Raw genomic sequence first — 20,589 nt, 5'->3', positions numbered from 1 at the left:
CCCAGATTCTGATCGCTCCACTAGGCTCGACATCCAGAATCTTTTTGTCCGTTTTAGATTATGGATACGCTGATGCTGCTTCTCAGCTTGCATTACGCCCGTTGGGTCATAATTAATTTTTCGGATGGCAGACCTAATCATCATGCAAAGTTCCAACATTTCATAAGGAGTGATCTGTGCAAAAAACAATTTTCATAGTTAAATATACATTAGTGCCATAATGCACTTACCGTCATAACTGGGTAGCTCGGCTTGAACCTGAGATTTTGTCGAATCATGAGCATATACTCGTTTCTACGAGTAGACCTCGATTTTTAATTGAAATTCTTTTACAGTTCTGATTTCTCCGTGGACCCAAAAGTCTGGGTTTTTCGAGTTGCGTGAAAGATGTAGTGGTTCTTGTGGCGGGCCTTGCACAGGTCGAGGCGATTCGAAAACCTCGTCATCGCCGTCATCGCCCAGGTCATTGCAATGCTGGTCAGTATCCATTCGTTGCAGGAAGCTCCACAGCTATTTCTTCCACAACCACCTCGGCCATTGACACTAGCACCTCCGGCACCATGTCTCCACCACCCATCACTCCAGCCTCCACCATTAAAGCATTTGAAAAACAATAAATTATATGATTTACGAAACTTACGAACATCTCTAAAGTAATTTTTGGTGCGACACCATAATTTTTGTTGGTAAGCTGATCTTTGTAAATTTACGCAGTCACGAAGAATTACTTACCTTCGTTGATACTGCAATTCCATTCCTCAACTTCATCTCGGAGTTGTTGCCCGTCATCTTCTGGCGAAGCATCACCAGGGCTTTGGTGAACTGTGAAATTTAAATACCGAGTTGAAATTAATATCACTTTAGCGTAGTCATAATATTTTAATAATGAGTTTCCTCAAGCTCCAATTTGAGTCAGGGTTTGATTTTGAGGTTGCGACCGAGGAGTTGGTGGATAAGGAGAAGAACGTGACGTAACTAACCCGTGCGATTGAAAAATCTCCAGCCAATGCGTCGGGTGACGACGACTAGAGCTCCGGCCAAAACAAACACGCCCATCAGCAACATTCCTGTATTTAGCATGGTTTACTTAATTTAAAATTCACAATGGTGTAAAGAATAAACTCTTTCGCCATGAACGAGAGTAACATAATTTTTAGGAGTGTAACTCACCAACGACAATGAGAAGGAAGGCATAAAGGCATTCCCCCTGTTCCTAGACAGACTTAGGATGTGGTGGGGGTCGGTACACATCCTGAACGCGAGTGGAGGGACAATAGTCCTCCAGATCCTCCCCACGAAAGACCCCCTATCCTGGGCGCATAATTTTGCGGGACATCTTGACCCCAATAACACCATTGGGATACACAAGGCTCACACCATGATGTCGGTGAACACGACATTTAAAGTATTTTGTGTAAAACGACTAGTCGCACAGCGAGAATGGAATTGAGAGAGGTCACTTGTTCAAAGTTGGAAGGACTTTAACTTTAAAAATATATTTTCACAAAAAAATGCTCTATTTGAGAAGTAAATGCACTCTGAATTCTATATTAAGTAAACATGCCACCACCACAACATTGCGGTCGTGGTGGTGGACTCCCGGGTCTCACTTGCATGGTGAAAGTGAGATGGGCGAGGAATTGCCCCTTACGCTCATGGCGTCGTCGCCATTCGATATAACGTTGGCGAATGAGCCACACCCATTCGCCAACTATTGCTAAACTAAACTACTGACAGTAGTTTAGTTTAGCAATAGGGGGGTATTATGCGCCAAAATTTAAAAATTGTCGTACTACATACTACATGTCATACTACATGTGTACCAAATTCATTCATTCATCCAGAAACTATTCCGTTTGTTATATTTTTTAAGGGGTGCACAATGTGCAGGGGTGCGATTGAGCTGGTGTGATTGAACGGATGCAAGTGGGCTGGGGTGCAAAATATGCTGGGGTGCGATGGAGCGGGTGCATTTCTCTGTATACAGTAATTTCTCTCTCTCTCTGCAAGTTCCAGGTGTGAGTGTTTTTTTCATGGATGTGATGTTTTTCCAATCAGTGGGAAGTATTTATGTATTGTACACGTAGACTAATGAACGGGCCGTGCATAAAGCATGTAAGGAAAGTCATGCTGACAAAATATATAATACATAAGTAAATGGGATATGTATAATACTCTAGAACTATTCCACCGTGTCACCACATTTGCATATTTATTGCGCCAGGAGACAGAGTTGCAAAGGTGAAAATGTGTGTAGTGAGATTTATGCAAATTATGTAGGTGACAATAATGAAATGAACGGTGTCCAAAAATCTTGATTTATGGACGACCCCGAAATTCAGAAACTACGAGTCATTGGATCGCATGTTTAACTCGTTCGACTCGTGGATTAGAATTCGATCGCATGTGAAGGGCCAGATATAAAGGATGTCATCGATATTTATCTGTACATGCACTCCTTTTAACCTCTCACTATACACGTGTAATGGAATCCTTATCACAGAAATGCGACGCCGTGTACGGCTAACAGCTTTATTCAAATCAGCAACATTTTGTATGTACGGTCCCTCACGTGGACAAAGAACGACAGAAGCACAAACTTTTTTACACATGTAAGGAAGTAGGAAGTACATATGTATGTGTGTACGAGAGATCATGATGTGAACAAGATGTCTTATGCGAAATTTAAGAAATATTTATGTGAAGATATGTTTAAAAAATTCAGAGGATAATAGAATGAGTATATATTTAGTTAGTCGGATAATTTGTAGATATATTTAGTTAGATACATAGTTGTTTAAAAATATGTGTCACTTGTGGGAGAGCATGTCCTGTAGCTGTGAACTTTTTAGACACCTTAATAAAGCTTCAAAAAAAACTCTTACGAAAAAATTTGCATACGCGTCCTGCATTACACAATCAGCATCTGCAAATTCGTTTTTGAAATTTCATTCACGGTGGACTGGGAAATCTTAATTTGGTTTCAGAGCAAATGAAATTTTTATTGTCAAATACGTACATATTTTCAGCAAATTATGAATAAATACACATAAATAAATACAAAATGAAAAAATGGAATGGGAAATCGGGAAGAATTAAAGACGCTTTAAAAATAAAGAACTTTTAAACCAGAAGTCAGACACATAGTTCCAGTTTTGATTTTCAGCCAGGACAACGGTGATCATTAAGTATAGATTGACGAGTAAATCTTGCCTTACAAATTGAACAGGTGCACGTCTGCTTGGGATGCACGCGCAGGCGATGTTCTATCTCCAAGAGGATGTCGCGAAACACGGCGGGACAAAATCTGCACGTGATTTCCGATTCTTTACTCTAAATATATATATAAATAAAATAGTTAAAAATTTTCGTCCAACAATTGATCGAGGTCTCTCAGCGTATGCTCTCACAGTCAGATTTTGACCAAACTATTGTCAATGGATTACTAATTTAAGTAATATGAACTTTTCAAAAAACACGATCACTTAATGGTTCTATTTGGTAGAAATATTTGCATGCGAAGGAAATTCGACTTACATAAATTTGAAAAATTTTAAGCTTTCCAAATTCACAATGGGTTTATTCCTCCTCTTCGGATGCAAATATCTCTGCCAAACGTGCCCATTAGGAGATTGTGTCTTTCGTAAATTTCATATTAATTATGTAAATTTCTGATATCTATCTAGATTGGCACTAATTTGGCCAAAATTTTAGATCATATCATTGTTAGTTAGAGCTAGAGCTTTGATTTTAAAATAAACTCACCGTTTTTGGTGAGTCACACCCCTCCAAATGCTTCACCCAGGCAGCCTCCGAGACAATCTTGGTTTCGCATCCATACGGACAGGACGTCTTGTCCGGGAAATGGGCCAGTTCCACGTGACGAGTCTTGTTTGACGATGAGGAAAAGATGTTTGGGCATATTGCGCAGGAATGCCGCTCTTCTTTGCTGGAACTTGCTTCAACTGGGACATCGTGACACTTGCGCATGTGCCTTTCAAATAAGAAAAAGCGGTTGAAGACTTCCGGGCACAGGGTGCACTTCCGTTGAAAAGGAGCCAAGTCGTGGAAGGTTTGCTTATGTCGGTTTAAGTTGTAGCACGAGGTGAACCTCTTGGTAGATTTTGGACAAGGATATGGCTTCTTTTTTAGTCTGTAAAAATTGTAAAATGAGACCGCTCATAAATCATGTAACGCAAAAACCGCGATTTTCTGCCCCCCCCCCTGCCCTCATTTTAACATGTGCAACATGGGCACGATATCTTTGGAACTTTAGACCTTTACACTGTTTCGTCACCTAATCTATGGACGTCCCCTCAATGTCATTTAATCAATTTTAGGGAGTACCTATGTTTAATTACAAGAAAAAGGATTAATTCGGGGGCGTGATAAAAATTGTGTGTGCCATAATGTGTGAGGAGGAATTAAGTAGTTGTAATACAACTCGGAAAGGTTCACACTTTAACATTGCGTTATATTGAGAAATATCCCAATTTTGGGGAAGAAGGGTTCTAATCTAACAATTGGTTGGGATGAGAGAAATTCCTCAAAATTTGTAGACAGATTTTATTCTGCGGAGAGAAAACGGTGAAAATCAATAACCTTTCAGAAACTACAATTGTCTTCCGTCCGCAACATAATTTTTCTGGACGACCTTTCTCGTCCTCCCGGGCTAAACAATTTCTCAGAAAACGACAAAATTCTAGGATCTTCACGAAAAGATCGAGAAAAGATGATCAGTTTCAATATGGCAAAATTTTCCAAGCAAGCTGGAAAAGGTATGAGAAATAATTTCACAGAAATTGTGCGAAATCAAATTAAATCAAGTATGTAAAAATATTCTCAACTTATGAAAAATGGAAAATATATGTAGATTCTAGGATTCAAAACACAGAATGTGCTCACCGTTTGGCTCGTTTTATTGCCGCTGTGGAAATAAATTCAAGAAAATTAGAAACTTAAATTATTTTTTTATGGAATTGTTAAATGTAAAATAAGTTTATGTATGAAATTTATTGAATACGCGTCTACAATTGCCCCGTGTCGTGGTGGTGGTTGCCATGGAGACGACGGGGGTGGGATTTTTGGGTGCGCGTCTCTCTTTGTTAAGTCGTAGTAAGTAAGTAGGTAGAAGAATTCTACACAGTCGAGTTTTAGTCGTTGTCAAAGTCAGACATTTTGGATTTTAGTCGTCGTGGTAGGCAGTCAAATTTATGAATTGTTAGTTCTTTTTTGTTGCCCACGATCAATTTATAATTAAAGTAAGTCATCAATCAACTCGTGTTGTTGCAGAGCTCTGAATTGTGTTGACCATCGTTTAATTGATTTAAATAAAATCTAGTTTAAGTAGATAAAATAATCGTATATTCACTCAGTCACTTTCTTTAATTCCAACGAGCAAAGCACAATTAAATATTCGTAAAGACACTATACTCCGGGTAGGTGATAGCTTGGTTTTTACAGGAATCATGAATATAATCTTACCGGGAGGATGTATTTTCTTGTCCGTCATGTGCCCCTTGTAGTTGTGATACCTAAGAAACGTGACGTTCGGCTGGCATATTTTGCATTCAAATTTTAACTCAGGTTTGGCGAAAGGTTCACAATTTGTAAAGTTTTTCTTTGCTACGGCTGTGGAAAAATTTAACAGGTAAATTTTTACTTAAATTTTTTATGGAATGTACACTCTTAAAAATAGTATCACCCTGTAATTGTAAAGGAAATTCACTCTGAATTCTGCATGAAGTAAACTTAGCTAAATCCAGACTAGCGTAAACTTGATAAAGGGGAAAGTTTACGTTGGATTGGCATAATGTAGTTTACTAATTATAGAATTTAGAGAGGATTTAGTTTTCAAAAAGGTAACACTATTTTAAGGAGTGTTTGTATAATCTCACCGGCAATTTCAGCGTCGGAAATGTCGGGATGAATATTCTTGTTTCTCATGTGGCGCAAGAGGTTTTCGAGGTACGTGAACCTTTTGTCACATTCATCGCACGCAAATTTTTTTGATGCTAATCGAGCCTGCACGCCTAGATAATAAATGAAGAAATATTTTAAATTCGATTATTATTGATCGCATATATACATATGTATGTCGCATATTAAATATCTACTCTAATAAAGCGTTAGTGTTAAGTCGCTGAGTGAGTGATCGAATGCAAATTGCCCCATAGAGAAGACAAAGAAGGAAGCGGAGCAACCACTGCATGCATGAATTCATACTGCATGAGAAACACAGTGTTCAAGTAAATTGAGTGAGTGAGCAGTAATACATCACTCATCATCATCAATAGTGGTTATCATGATAAGTGATCGTGATAAACGCTATTAATTAATTATTTTAGTTTGAGAAACTCCACCCACAGCGAGTAGCATATCAATTCGAATGTATTTTTGACGCTGAATCCGAATCCGTCAATAGCTTGGCGTTAATTGTAGAAGTTAACGGGGTTTATGGAACTTAACGGGAGTGTGATGCGTAGGAATTTAAATAATTAGCTATGCAGTTACTCCCACGCGACGGGAATTTAAGTAATTTAATAGTTAGCTATTCAACTACTCCCACTGGGGGAAATCAAATTGTACTGTGACCAGATTAATTAAAATGCAGTATGGCTTGGGCAAACCCTCACTCTGATGTATGTATGTGGTATGACAAAGTCTCCACTGGGATTTAAAGTATAGTATGACGGATTTTTCGCTTTGGGCACACCCCCCACTGGAACTCTAGAACCCGGCCCATGGCCGGGCTATACGCTAGTGGCCAAATAATTTGCGAAACTCGCAAGATTTGTGTTGAGTGAAACCCTATCTTCTCAATTAAATACTCTATATAAATTGCAAATGTTAAATCAATTGAATCAACTTAAAACAGCGTTTGCACAGATTTCCGAAATTTTTAAAGCTTGTGCTGGATAACCATATGATTTTTTCACAAGTTTGTTTAGCATATTTTTATTTCGTCATAAAACTCACGAGCAAAACTAGAATCCGAAATGTCGGGATGAATATTCTTGTTCTCCACGTAGCGCCTGTAATGGTCACCCCTGGAAAATGTGACGTTAGGTAGGCATATTTTGCACGCAAATTTTGATTCAGGCTTGACATCGGAATTTGCAATGACTGGGTCTGAGTCCGAGTCGCCGTCCTCACTTTCTGACGTGTCCGGTTCGTAAAGAGGATCAGGCGTGGGATCGCCGGTCTTATCGTCAATGTTATCGGTGATAGGCTCGACTTTTACGGAGAATTCTTCTTCTACCTCAATCCATCCAGTTAATTGTTGGTCATCATCATCATTTTGAGGAATTTGTTCGGCAGGAGAGTTATTGTCGGTCGCTGTTTCGTGGGAAAATTTCATGTACATTTACAATGGAAGTATCCCAGCGTACGCTCTACGATTTTGAGCAAAAATTAGATTTACTCGATTTACTTATTACCTATGAAATTTTCATAAGACACGATCGCCCAATGGGCCCGTTTGGCAGAGATAGCTGCATCCAAAAAGGAGAATTAAGTGCGCCCTAATGTCCCCTAATGTTTCACTTTCCAAATTTACGACACGTTGTCTCCTCTTCGGATGCAAATATTTCGGCCAAACGTACCCATTTCACATTCGGAGATTGTGTCGTTTGCAAATTTTATACTACTTAACTGAATTTGGAATCGATTGACACAGGTTTACTCAAAATCAAGGAGCATACGCTGGGAGACCTCCATTGGGTTGAAGTTAGCATAATTTAATTGCAATTTAATTTAACACGATTAATTACCACTAATTTTGGATTCATTTCGCAATTTATGAAAAAGTCCGTTCCTACTGGAAATCACGGCACGCAGAGAAATCGTAATATTTTCGATCTGCGTGGACAACTTGGCCAAGGAGAGGATCACGGAGGAGCAAATTTTGCAACAAAGTATTGGAGGATGATCGTCAGTTTGTAAAATGAGGGAAATTTGCTCCTGACTTAGGACGAATTTGGCAAGAACTTCCATTTCTTGGAGAGCGAGAGGACGCAGATTTATCGATTCGGAACAAATCGAGCACGACCTTAATTCTGGGGATGAAATATCCCCCTCAATTTTCACTGAAAACCTGTGATCGTATTGCGTTGGGGGAAGAAAATTTGTCCTTTGCAAACGAACCGTGGAACAAAGTAAATCTTGCAAAATATGTCGCGTCCCATTTTTCGAAAGCCCGTTATCTTTTGACATTTTTTGTCTGTAACCTGCAAAAAATGCCGTTCAAATATATTTTGTTGTTTGAAATTTAAATGTATTTATTCTCCATTCATGCAGGTTTGAATTCTTACAGAAATTGAGAATTACATTGAAAAACTATGCCACTCTGTGTCTCAAATTGCCTCAAATAATGATGACGGGGAACTTTGAGACTGGCAGTGGCGTAGCTACATACATACTCCGAATTCTGAATTTCTATAAAAGTTCAAACTTGCGTGGAACGAGAGTAAATACGTTCATTTTAATTCATTACTCGTTTAAGTCATGTATTCGCATTTACGACTGTACTTACTTATTCTGGTTGAATGAAGAGAAGATGATGAACTATTTGAATCGACTAAATTTAAATTGATGGAAGAAAACTGAATTAAAACTGCAAACTGAAGCAAATTAAACGTACATAATTTTACGTAACCGGCGTTGAAGAGCACATATGTAAATGTCGATTTGTTTTGCTTTGCCAGCTGGGAGCCATCCATATAGTATGTCATCAAAAATTCTCGGTTTTAGCACCCACCCACCCAACGTATACATTAAGGGATAAAGAATTGTAACTTGGAAAAGTCAAGAACCATCCACCAATAAAAATTATGACGTAATATATGAACGTTCCCCTGCTATTTTTTATCGAAGGCCGCCTGCATGAAAACGGGGAATCTGACAGAGAAGTGAATTATTCCACTTTCTCCTCTCTCATCTTTTTCATATGAATATTGAGCAAGTATGTAAATCATGTAACTCTTCTCCATGTGTAAATACAAAATATAAAAAGCATATTTATTTGCATATGAAGTATGTATTAAATTATTCCTGAATTTGGATACCTTGTTGTAAAAGGTTCACAATTTGCACTTTAAAAGCTTCGCTGAGTTTGTGCACATGACTAATAATCACAATCTTCTTATACGTATTGGCTGGGTCCCTTTTACCTCGGCAAGTTTTATAATGCTTGTTGAAGCCGTTGATGGATGTGTAGCCTTTTTTGCACCTGAGGCAGAATAGTTTCCTGTCGATGTCTACGACTATCTTATCATGCACAAGTTTAAAGTGCTCACGTAGCCATTTTCTTTTATGATTAAAATTAATTTTACATGGTTTACAACGCTCTTTATCTGTAGTTGTATCTAACTCGTCGGAGTCATCGTCGTCGGAGTCACTTGTTGTCGACGTTTCGGGTTCGTTTGGAGCATCGGGCGTGATATCGTCGGTCTTATCGTCGACGACAGGCTCGACTTTTACGCAGAATTCTTCTTCCACCTCAATGAATCCGGTTAATTGTTGGTCGTCATCTGTGTCAGCATGACAGCCGCCGTCGGTTTCTACAAAAGTAATTCGTGAGAAAATTCTACATGAAGAATTGAGGACTCTCAGTGTGTGCTATTTAAATTTTGAGAAACTTAGTGTCCCTAAATTGCAAATTTAATTTAAATACAATTTGTGAAAGACTTAATCTCCCCATGGTCAAATTTTGTCGAGGTATTTGCATCAGACGAGGAGAAAACGTACCGTAGACTTGATAAATTGTACATTTCCCAAATTTACTAAAGGTGTTCGGACCTCTGCCAAATGTGAACATTAGGAGATCGTATCTTTTGTTAATTTCATATTAATTACATAAATTTTTGGTTTAATTTGGTTCAATTTTGAAAGGATACGTTGGGAGACCTCTCCCTTATGCAAGATAATATAAAGCCATAACTTAACTATAGTTTACTTTAACACGGTTAATCGAGTATGCAATCTAGATTATTACTTACCACTAAGTTTGCACCCAATTCGCAGGTTATCGAATAGTCCGTCGTTGTCATGGTCATAAGTTGGGTGCGGTTTTATCGAGAATTTTTCCTCCTCTTCAAGGCATTTAGTTAATTGCTGATCATCATGGTTAGAAACCTTGTGACATTCACTTTTAGCAGCTATTTCTAAATTAAGTGAGTATAAAGGATTAATTAAATTACAGTTTAGTTTGACCCAATCGATTAGCTTGCTATTTACCGATTTTGGATTCTGAATTTTTTAGTTTATGAAACAGTCCGTTCCTGCTGGAAATCACGGCGCGGAGAGAAATCGTAATATTTTCAATCTGCGTGGACAACTCGGCCAAGGAGAGGATCACGGAGGAGCAAATTTTGCAACAAAATATTGGAGGATGATCTTCAGTACGTAAAATGAGAGAAATTTGCTCCTGGCTTAGGACGAATTTGGCAAGAATTTCCATCTCTTGGAGGGCGAGGGGACGCAGATTTATCGATTCGGAGCAGATCGAACAGCACAACCTTAATTCTGGGGATGAATTATCTCCCTCAATTTTCACTGGGAACTTTTGATCGTATTGCGCTGAGGGATTAAAATTTGACCTGTGGAGACGGATTAGATTAGAATTTATTGCTCCCTTTTATTAGGCCTTAGCTACGTGAATAACATTATTGTCAAAAGTAACATGATTTGCTTTTTTATATATCATATAATTTATTTTACATATTATGTAAAATAAATAACCTGTGGAGACGGACCCTGGAGAAGAGTAAATCTTGCAAGATGTGCCTCCCATTTTTCGAGAAACTGTCATATTTCGGCATTTTATATCTGTAGAAACAAAATTTACTTGGAGTTTTGTTTATTTTTAATGTAAAATGGGAACACAAACCTTTTAACAAGTTCAATAAGTTAAAAGTTTTTGCATTTCGGTTAAATTGTACATATGTACACGTATTTTTTTAGTGAGATTCAGCTCGTGAAAATTAAGTAATTGAATTGACTAAATTCAAATTGGTGGAAGGAAATTTAATATGCTAACTGGCTGTGAAGTAGGTTTGTTTTGCTTTGTCAGCTGTTGATTTGATGGTGTTTTTGAGTCGTAGGCCGCCTGCCTGGAATCGGGGACAAAGTAGTGAACTGTGTGCATCTACATAGTTTGTCTAACGCGTAGAGTTATATAATGTAACTTTACATTGTAAAGTCTAACTTCTCATCTCGTAACTTTTGCATATATATATCGTCGTTGAAATTCAACGGTTGAATATGCCTTTGGTTAGAATATGCGTTCAAGTCCTAGTTGCAAATGCCAAGAAACCCAAACCGTGGTCATTGCATTCGGAATCGAGCAAAAACACCAACCAAAACCATAGAAATTTTTGCAAAAACACATTTTTCTCCTTTGGAAGAAGATAGTACAAACATTTTCATACAATTAATTAGGGACACCTCGAGTACCGATTATTGTAATGATAATACTCGATACCCTACATTACATTTAAAATTGTCCATGTTGCGAAACATTTAAACCATCCGACACTTACTTAATTATAAAATTGCCAATTATTTAATTGATTTTTATACGTGCCGAATAACATACCTATTTGATAAAATATGGGCCATATTTTATGGCCTTAAACTTAATAACAAATTGTTTTCATGGAATGAAACTCGTTTTCATGAAAATTTTTCATGGCATGCAAAACATCTCTCTGGGACTGTGCAAAAAGCATGTGGTCAATTTGACGGGGGACACTAGTCGAGGCATCAATTGGTTATTACAATATAAGGGTATGGTCAAATTCTCCTCGATCACATCCTTTATGTACTGACCCCAATGGTGCTTGGGGGACGTCCATATATAACGTCGGCAAAGAGGTGGATGGCTGGTTTTCGGTCGTGTATCTTGTTCATGGTTAGGTTAACATGAGTAATATAGAGAAGGGATGGTCAAAAAATTGGTGTTTTATGATAACGCAATATATGCACGTTCCCTCGCTACACTCGTCGTTCCCAGTATATTCTACACACAGCTGAGAAAACACAGCAAACAAATGACGGACTTTGTGTATTCACAATTTGTAATTTGTTTATTTAATCCGTCAATAACTAAAGTAAAATAATACCATTTTTTTACTAACAAATTCTAAAGTTAGGTACAAAACTATATTTTTGCAATTCAGTTGATCCACACAAATTTTCAAAGTAAACATTCCCAAATAAATTCCCCTAAAATGGGGAGGGTACATCGAAGCATCTTACTGCGCCGTGAAAGACTTAAAAAATATCAGGCGGATAAGCGACAACGAGCCATGCGACCCCCGTCTCCCCCACTTCCCCCGGAGGAATTAGAGGTCAAACTCGAGTTTGGCGAGATACCAGGGATGGATCTCGACTTTGAAAGTTTGCCGGAAATTAATACAGCTGATAATAACTTATCGCCTGAACCTGCACCCGAACAATGGTCACCACCTGTAGGTAAGAAGTTTTTCAGTAATTTTCGGATTTTGCGTAGTTCCTTATCAAAATTTAAGGTTACCAACTCTAAATATGCTAAATACTTACATTTCCGTCAAAATTTAATTTAGGACTTGACGACTCACAAAACACTGACCTCCACTTATCGACCCCACAAGTAGCACTAGCACCACCTCCGCGGTCGAGGTTCACCCGAGGTAAAAAGTTTCCAGTTTTTCTCACATTCGGATGCACTAATTATTTTTACCCAAATTATAAAACTAACTAAGGTTGAAAGTTATAAAATACAATTCCGTCAAAATTTAACCCGAGTTATATCAGTGATTAGTTATCACAGTAATTGGTAACTCGTAAAATTCGGGCGTTTTGTAAAATCACTTTACAATGTTTTCCGAAATAAAACGAAGTAGCTAAGTTTAGACAAATTTTCTTTGGAAGAATTTGGAAAATTTAGTATTAAATTTAAAGTTTTAACTTTCCATGTTTTATTATTAAGCACTGAGTACTAATAAAATTAATTCAATTTACAAATTTAATTTCTAGAAAGGAGGAAAAACACTAATCTGCCCTGCCTCCTGTGCCGCACCCTCACCCCGAATCTGCCCCCTTTTCCGGAATCTGACTTGGTACAATCCAGCGCTCGGGTGATCTTCCTGCTCCGGCAAATCCTTACATTTCCCGCCGTCCGGTGTGGCTATTTCGTGCGGAGTTACGGTCATCCCGCCGAGTGGGTGGTTCTCTGCGAGGCCTGCGCCCCCATGGTCGCCCAGGCAAGCGATCTGTTCGCGGAAATGGAAAATCTCCGCGCCCAATACGATCCATTGCGGATCGCATTAAAAAATCAAATCCTTGAGGACGCGAATGAAAAGTTTGCCTATTTTCAAAACGACGGCGAAGGATCTGCCATAATCCGAAAAATCGCGAAAGCGGTCCGGTCCCATGTCAAAATTAACGATAAGAGGGCGCAAGGTCGGTTTTAGCAGAAATAATGTTCCTCTTTTTTAAAAAGTATTCGCACTCTGAATTTGAAACTAACAATGGAGGCGCAAACCATGTTCAGCCCAGATAATTTTTTGATCTTATTAGTTCGAAAGAGCAAGTCTTTACAAACAACATTTAGTTCGGCACTTGGGCAGATGCGCAAATTTCAGCGTTATGGGCACCGCAAGTTCGCAAAAACGCACGAAGTTGAGCTCGCGCTGGGCATTGTCCGAAAAATCGTGCGTTTTTGCAAACTTGCGGCGCCCATAACGTGCTGAAATTTGCGCATCTGCCCAAGTGCCGAACCAAATGTTATTTGTGGAGACTTGCTCTTCCAGACTAATAAGGTCAAAAAATTATCTGGGCTGAACATGGTTTGCGCCTCCATTGTAAGTAAAATGTATTAAATCCAGAGTAACATTAAAAACTAAATTTTACTCTGGATTTAATATAGCTTACTGAAGATATAATTGAGAATGCATTTACATACTTTTCAAGATGGTACCATTACTTTGAAGAGTGCATCTTTAATTATAGATCTCAAATTTTTACCAAGACGTAAGCCAAAAGCCAAAAAAAAAGGGGTCGCCCAGCCAAAGAGACAAGTTCAACAATGGGGGGGACAAAGGGGACAAATCGAGCAATGTCTGGGAGAAAGAGAACAAATGGAACAATCGTAAGGACGAAAGGGACAAATGGAGCAATGGGTGGAAGAAGAAAAGCTCCATATTATCCAATGAGTGGACAATTCGGAAGCCGAAAAAGAAAAAAGAACACACGAAATACTCCAATTAAACCGGTACGCTGGTTTATTCTTAATTTTGGGGACGTTCGTAATTTACGATTCGTAAACTTCGTAGCGCAAAAAAAGGCTGTATGGGTCGTCAGGGCTTAATATGAGACACATGTTCAAAAAAGGGGGTGCCCAAAAAAATTTGTGTTACGGAGTTTACAGACCTTAATCTCATAACCTTTTTCCCAGAACATAGACCGAACGAGCCATTGCTATTTTCTGAGGGTCATGCATGCAATCTTGATGAAAACTTGAAGGTATTCTATAAAATCACTCAAGGGGAGGGAAACATCTGGCAGTTGAAAAAAACTTAAAATTTTACTTTTTCACCCTAAAAATACAAAAAAACTCCGAAAAACTGTATTTTTGGGGGTCAAAAAATAATTTCCTGTGGCGAAACACACTTGACTGTGTTTGCCTTAATTATTTGCACATTTTGGACGTGTAAATCAAAACTGAACAAATTGTAAAATTAGTGGTTGACCCTCCACATAAGCTGGATTGAGTAAATTATGAACTGTGCGGATGAGGCCGAGCTCGCGGCTTTCTTCACTCTCTTGTCTGGAGGCAAGGGGTTTCTTACTCATTCGCACGCTACATAATTTACTTATCCAGCTTATGTGGAGGGTCAACCACTAATTTTACAATTTGTTCTTTGTTCTGAGTTTTTTTTGTATTTTTAGGGTGAAAAAGTAAAATTTTAAATTTTTTTCAACTGCCAGATGTTTCCCTCCCCTTGAGTGATTTTATAAAATACTTTCAAGTTTTCATCAAGATTGCATGCATGACCCTCAGAAAATAGCAATTGCTCGTTGGGTCTATGTTCTGGGAAAAAGGTTATGAGATTAAGGTGTGTACGAACGTAATTACAATGAGCGTACTCACGACGATAACGTCTCATTTGAAATGAGTCATCTTGTTCCCAATCTTGCTCAGCTCAAAAATTTGTGTCGTGTGGGGATTCGCAAAAAATACGAATGATTGTACAAACTCCGTGATCTTATTTTGCTTCGAATTATTTGCAACTTCCATTTAGAAAATTGTTTTAAAGCATTTAATGATTAGGATAAACGAATTCAAAACCATGTACTGGGAAAATTTCCGAAAAAATTGTATCTGTCTTCCAACCGAAGTTTAGACAAATTTTGCAAGTTGCTTGTTACGCTTGCACAATTTGCAAATTTGACGTGAGCATGCTGATAAGATAAACTAATTCGTATTAATAAATAGTTTCTACTTTTTTTAGACCCCTGAGAGTGAGCCCCACTTTCCCATTGAGCTCTACCCCACCCTAGATTTCGCGGATGCTCTTCTCGGGGAGGAAATTTGCCCCCAATTCGAGGAGGACCCCCTCAAAATCGAACCCTTCCAGCCAAACATTGAACCCGACGATGCAATAATCGAACCCGACGAACTAAAAATTGAAACAGACGACATAAAAATCGAATCTGACGAGTTAAACATTGAACCCGACGACCCAAAAATCAACGCCCCCTTCAACTCGAATCCGACAAGGAGTTTCATCCCCCCGAATCCGAATCCGGCGAACACAAAGATGTCGACGACCACCAAGAATTCACAACCTCTTCCAAGCACAAAAGTTCCACAAGACAGGAAACGACCACGGTAACTAATTGAATTTCAATTTATTTATGTCATTGAAATAAGATTTCGGAAATATTTCGATACTTTAATTAATCATGACTGCTGTATTCCCAGAACTGCCCTCCAAAACAAAATGTCCCCCACACCACAAAACTGGAAAAGACCAAGATCTCAGTAATTAATTAAATTATTGAAATAATTTCTCAAATATTTGAATGATTTTAATTAATTTCCACTTTATCCCCAGAAGAAATGCCCTCCAAAACCCGTTGCCCTCACTACAAAACTGACCAAGACCAAGATGATGGTAATTAATTTAATCTATTCATTTAATTACCGACTAGTACTTTAATTTGAATAATGACCATTTTATCCCAAGGATTCTGCTTCGACTTCCGCTACAAAACCCGTCCCTCCTCCCCTCGTCAAAAAAACACTCCCCCGAAAGAAGCCCACCACCCCCGAGGATGACGACGCAGCCTTCTCCCTCCTCCCCATCCCCGTTACCCCAGCCTGGACCTGGCTCGACTTTGTCACGTGGCGGACCACCCACGCCAAAGCGAATCCCCCAACCTATTCCAGACTCAATACATCCATCAAAACCCCTCCCTTCTCCTGGCTCGCGACGCACTATTCCATAACCACCTTCCCGTGTCCCCACTGCCCCTGCGAATTCCCCACTTTGCCCACCTGGTCCGCCCACCAGCCGGCCTGCCGCCCGAAAAACCCCACCAGGTCCCAAAACCCCACCCCGATCAGAGAAGATACCCCCTACCCCATCCCCGTCACGCCCACGTGGACCTGGCCCGACTTTGTCACGTGGCGGAAAACCTATATCCGCACCCACTTTAGAAAGACTGATCCCCCCACACAAATCCCCACCCTGACCTGGCTCGCGGCCCACTACTCGATTACGACCTTCCCCTGTCCCCACTGCCCCCAAATCTTCCCCACATTACCCACGTGGTCCGCACATGAGCCCATATGCCCCGAAAACACCACCCCCGGCTACAAATGCCCCACCTGCCAGCATCATTTCACCAACACGACCAACCTCGAAGGCCACCAGCGCAGGAAACACTTGCCCCGCGAGGCGCTAACTTGTTCTGGGTGCGGCGTCCTCTTCCTGGAAATCGTGCCCTTCACCGCGCACGTGACTGCGCCTGATGTCGCTCCAGCCTGTCGCGAGGCCGCAATTCCGTGCAAAATTGGCCCCCACGTGGTGCACTACTTCCCCACCACGGCGGCATTCGAGCTCCATGTCGAAGCGCGCCACCCGCCCCAGTGGGCGCTCCCGTTCGAGTGCCCCCAATGTCCGAAGCGCTTCGGGGTGTCGGCCGTGAGGGAAAAACATATCGCCACGATTCATAATTCGACCATTGGCGTGTGCGAAGTCTGTGGCGCGAGTATGAAGGAAAGTTCGCTCCAGAGCCATATGAGGGAGGTCCATAAGAGCAGGGAGCCCGGAGCAAAGCGGTAAGCTTAATATGTACCTGTTCACATTCATTTATTCAATTGAAAATGAAAAAAATGTTCATTTATGACTCCATAAATTCATGAAAGTGAATAATTTTCACAAAATTTTTGAGTGAATAAATATCGAAAAAATATTTATTCACGTCAAACTCGTGAAGAATTAATGAATAATTTTATTCATTTCTCCCGATGTGCTAAACACTGAGAAATCCATCGAATTAAGGATAAAATTAATAATACGTAAATTTTTACTTTCAAATTTTGAATGAATGAATAATGAATGAACAATTTGCTCTACTTTTTATATTGAATTAATTTTGATAAATTGATATCTTTTGAACAGGTTCGTTTGTGATATTTGTGGGCGCGGGATGATTTCACAAGTTAAGCTGACCCGCCATCGGCAGATTCATATCCGGCCCGAGGACGCGCAACATTTGTGCACCGAATGCGGGAAGAGGTTCCGGTTGAAGGAATATTTGGTCATTCACATGTATTCCCATGACCCCGAGAGGAAGGGGTATTACAAGGGGAGGGGGAAGGGTGACCCCCAGCGGAGGGGGTTGGGCGGTGCCAAAATTGGGAGACCGCCAGTCAACCGGAGGGAAGACGAGGGGGAGGGAGACCAGGATTCCTTGGGAGAAATGCATTCTAAATAATCTCTAACGTGTCTATTTATTTAAATATCTTAAATTCAGATAATAAAAATGTTCAATTTTTTCAAATTACGATGCAGACCCAACAAAGCATATATATTCTGAATCCACTCTCCAAGACCTTTCATGTTAGACATGATCCCGTAATTTTTAAATGTTCAAAACTTCGTAGCCACAAAGGTACACTCTTAGAAATGTATCTAACTCGGCGCTGAGTAACTTGCCTGCATACACCGTAGGGGGTATTGATAAGTCTACACAGGGCAAAGTGGCCAACCCTTCACCGGGTTTGCCCAAACTTTACTCTGTTTAGCCTACTTTGCTTGCGTTTACTCCATAAAGAGTTGGCAATGCATATTTTACTCGTGGTAGAGTTATCTGAGTGAGTTGGGCAGGGAGATCATCATACCTCGACACCTGCAGGGTCAGCCACAGGGTCTAAATCCCAAAAATTTCGCAGGGTGTCGGTCATTTTTTTGCAATTTTCGCCGAAGGCCAAAATTCCAAAATGTATCTTCTTAGCATAAGATAATGTGAATATTACTGCATAAGACATATGTAGTAATGATGGCTATGTCACTCTTCTGCAGCTTATTTTTAACCTTTCAATAAGGTTTCAATTGAGTGACTCAATTTAAGTATCAAAGTTGCTTCAAATTTGAGTGCATATTATGTAAAATCTTGAAGTGCGAGATCGTGACGATTAATTTTGCGCTATTTACGCCCCCGGTATAAATTATTCATTTGTTGTTAATTTGAGTTGTTGAAATATAGATTAATTAACTTCTTAATCTCAAAAGGTTACTTACAGCTCTTTAGTACATTTACACTTAGAAATCCAGTGTTAAAATAATCATAGTTAGCGATATTCATATTAATATGAATATGACTTTACCAAAGTGTATCATTGCGTAAGGCTCTCGCCCTTTCGAGTTGATCACTTGAAGCTTCGAAATTTGAAATTGTTGTGGAATATGCTAAATACATGCTACATGCCACAAAAATTTCATAAGTCTACAATGGAAAATAAATTTCGCACACGATTTCAAAATGAAGAAGTCGATAAACAAGTTTTGAATTTAAGTACATACCAGAATTTGATTGACAAAGACTCGAAGAAGGTCTCACTACATTTCATCGGACAGGGTTGTGGCCGTTCAAAAATTAAGTTATACAGAAAAAAGTATGGAGAATTCGAAGATGTAAACGTCAAATAACTACCATATGTAAAAACGATCAGATCGACCCATCGAAAGTTAAAAACAATCCAACCTTTTTTAAAATTATCCACCCACGTAGGTGTCTGATGCGGCCATGAAGTCAAAGATTAATACAAACCACTTGTATCATATTAAAGCCCATAAACCGTGGGTCAAAGCGTATGCAAAGAAATTTCCATCAAATCATAAAGGAACGAATGAAAAAATGGTAATCGCACAACCTACGAAGCTTTACAACAAAAGTGCACCAAAAAAGTTGGTCATTCACGACGAGTTCTGCTCTTAAAAACGTGACAGAAACTCCGGGAAGGCAATTTTTCTATGGGAAATAAATCTCTCAACTGAAAACCGAAGGGAAACTAAAATGTTGGATCAATGGCGTTGGATAAATTTGCGCATGTTTCGGATCCCTCAGTTCACAAAGGCTGTGAGGACACAGGTTTGTTTTCAGAAATGTGTGATAGACCGTCTGATTCCTTTTATGGAGGAATGTAATTTTTTTGGACGATCTTGGACTATCTAATCCACAATACAACAACTATTAAGGAAGAAATCGAAAAAAAATTCAGTTTGATGTCGAAAAATGGAAACCTCACATATGTCCATCCCTCATCTTCGCTGAATAAAAAAATGTGGGCTATGTTGAAGAAATACTCCCAGCTTTGGGAAACAGTCGATAATTCAAGAAAATTTTTCATGCATTTTTGGATAAATTACTTTTTTCTCCGCATTTATTTCAACATTGGAAGGTAATTTTGACCATTTAATTATGAATCTAACGAAATATCTGGTCTGAAGCCATCTGACACATCACACCAGATTTGGTAACAAATAGGTCAGAATTGCTATATTAGCCGAAATCCTCTAGAATTTAGTAAAGATTATGGTAAAATAGTGAGGGATGGATGGGTTCTAAGCTGGTAGTACATGGATGAATCTGATAATTTACTGCATCAATCAACCAGAATGCCTAACGAATGCAAATTTCAACTGCCTCGCTACAAGTAGGTTGTTGGAGAAGTTTTAGAACTAACCCGTTCCCTCGAATTCACGAAGGTAAGGAAACAAACCCTAATTAAGCACTATGGACGAACTAACGATCTGGCGTGAGCTAATGGATATATGGTTTCGTCCAACGTGTCTTCTATAAAAATATGAAATACATCTGAATGGATGCCTTCGATGGTCTCCTTCTAGTTTACGCGATTTTGGTGCGACCCGAATGACTTTCAATGGGACAGACCAGTTGTGGTTTATGTAAGGATTTGATTGTGCCGGCAATATATACTAGAAGGAAGGTGAATGTTTCTCGTGGTACAATGGGCCTGGAAAGTGGTAATGAAGTTTCCCAAGATCAAACTGTGGCGATACAAGCCAGATTGGG

The 20,589-nt window shown here is 39.4% G+C and overlaps 3 protein-coding genes across 8 annotated transcripts; 1 reads left to right on the top strand and 2 right to left on the bottom strand.

Annotated features, from left to right (window-relative positions):
- Positions 1–2,729: 2,729 nt before the first annotated feature.
- On the bottom strand, positions 2,730–8,667 carry LOC110854564 (zinc finger protein 572). 2 transcript variants are annotated; one of them, XM_022103010.2, is made up of 8 exons: positions 8,534–8,667; positions 7,773–8,228; positions 6,979–7,338; positions 5,898–6,032; positions 5,485–5,631; positions 4,906–4,927; positions 3,766–4,153; positions 2,730–3,333 (listed from the first exon to the last, which is right to left on the bottom strand). In XM_022103010.2, exons 2-8 carry the CDS (start codon positions 8,212–8,214, stop codon positions 3,163–3,165), a joined length of 1,665 nt encoding a protein of 554 aa, XP_021958702.1. In that variant the 5' UTR covers positions 8,215–8,228; positions 8,534–8,667; the 3' UTR covers positions 2,730–3,162. The 2 variants fall into 2 exon arrangements, with proteins under 2 accessions (XP_021958702.1, XP_035711268.1); XM_035855375.1 differs by lacking the exon at positions 8,534–8,667 and having other exon boundaries at positions 6,979–7,394; positions 7,655–7,791.
- A 326-nt stretch (positions 8,668–8,993) lies between these two features.
- Positions 8,994–11,100, bottom strand: LOC110854583. The gene is made up of 5 exons (XM_022103043.2): positions 10,889–11,100; positions 10,741–10,827; positions 10,237–10,598; positions 9,999–10,163; positions 8,994–9,560 (listed from the first exon to the last, which is right to left on the bottom strand). The coding sequence occupies exons 2-5, from the start codon at positions 10,818–10,820 to the stop codon at positions 9,046–9,048; spliced, it is 1,122 nt and encodes a 373-aa protein (XP_021958735.1). The 5' UTR covers positions 10,821–10,827; positions 10,889–11,100; the 3' UTR covers positions 8,994–9,045.
- Positions 11,101–12,010: 910 nt separating this feature from the next.
- Positions 12,011–18,057, top strand: LOC110854538 (zinc finger protein Gfi-1b-like). 5 transcript variants are annotated; one of them, XM_022102977.2, is made up of 9 exons: positions 12,011–12,474; positions 12,585–12,671; positions 13,018–13,443; positions 13,993–14,254; positions 15,495–15,874; positions 15,968–16,027; positions 16,104–16,160; positions 16,233–17,329; positions 17,673–18,057. In XM_022102977.2, the coding sequence occupies exons 7-9, from the start codon at positions 16,155–16,157 to the stop codon at positions 17,986–17,988; spliced, it is 1,419 nt and encodes a 472-aa protein (XP_021958669.2). In that variant the 5' UTR covers positions 12,011–12,474; positions 12,585–12,671; positions 13,018–13,443; positions 13,993–14,254; positions 15,495–15,874; positions 15,968–16,027; positions 16,104–16,154; the 3' UTR covers positions 17,989–18,057. The 5 variants fall into 5 exon arrangements, with proteins under 5 accessions (XP_021958669.2, XP_021958668.2, XP_021958914.1 ...); XM_022102976.2 differs by having other exon boundaries at positions 16,101–16,160; XM_022103222.2 differs by lacking the exon at positions 15,968–16,027 and having other exon boundaries at positions 16,101–16,160.
- The last annotated feature ends 2,532 nt before the right edge of the window (positions 18,058–20,589 follow it).

This window comes from Folsomia candida, unplaced genomic scaffold, assembly GCF_002217175.1.
Source record: "Folsomia candida strain VU population unplaced genomic scaffold, ASM221717v1 Fcan01_Sc010, whole genome shotgun sequence".
In the NCBI taxonomy this organism is placed as follows: domain Eukaryota; kingdom Metazoa; phylum Arthropoda; class Collembola; order Entomobryomorpha; family Isotomidae; genus Folsomia; species Folsomia candida.
The sequence above is the reverse complement of the archived record's forward strand: the minus strand, read 5'-3'. Positions and strand labels throughout refer to the sequence as shown.

What these genes read in the sequence shown, in the direction of transcription:
- LOC110854538 (XM_022103222.2), top strand. An exon ending in AGGGAGCCCGGAGCAAAGCG is followed by an intron (nt 17,330 to 17,672) that starts GTAAGCTTAATA and finishes TCTTTTGAACAG; the next exon opens with GTTCGTTTGTGATATTTGTG.
- LOC110854564 (XM_022103010.2), bottom strand. Translation starts at nt 8,214, where the DNA reads ATGTCAAAAGATAACGGGCTTTCGAAAAATGGGACGCGACATATTTTG. An exon ending in TTCCGACGCTGAAATTGCCG is followed by an intron (nt 5,632 to 5,897) that starts GTGAGATTATAC and finishes ATTTTTCCACAG; the next exon opens with CCGTAGCAAAGAAAAACTTT. An exon ending in GGTGTGACTCACCAAAAACG is followed by an intron (nt 3,334 to 3,765) that starts GTGAGTTTATTT and finishes ATATATATTTAG; the next exon opens with AGTAAAGAATCGGAAATCAC.
- LOC110854583 (XM_022103043.2), bottom strand. Translation starts at nt 10,820, where the DNA reads ATGCCGAAATATGACAGTTTCTCGAAAAATGGGAGGCACATCTTGCAA. An exon ending in TCCAGGGTCCGTCTCCACAG is followed by an intron (nt 10,599 to 10,740) that starts GTTATTTATTTT and finishes CCGTCTCCACAG; the next exon opens with GTCAAATTTTAATCCCTCAG. An exon ending in AATTGGGTGCAAACTTAGTG is followed by an intron (nt 9,561 to 9,998) that starts GTAAGTAATAAT and finishes TTACTTTTGTAG; the next exon opens with AAACCGACGGCGGCTGTCAT.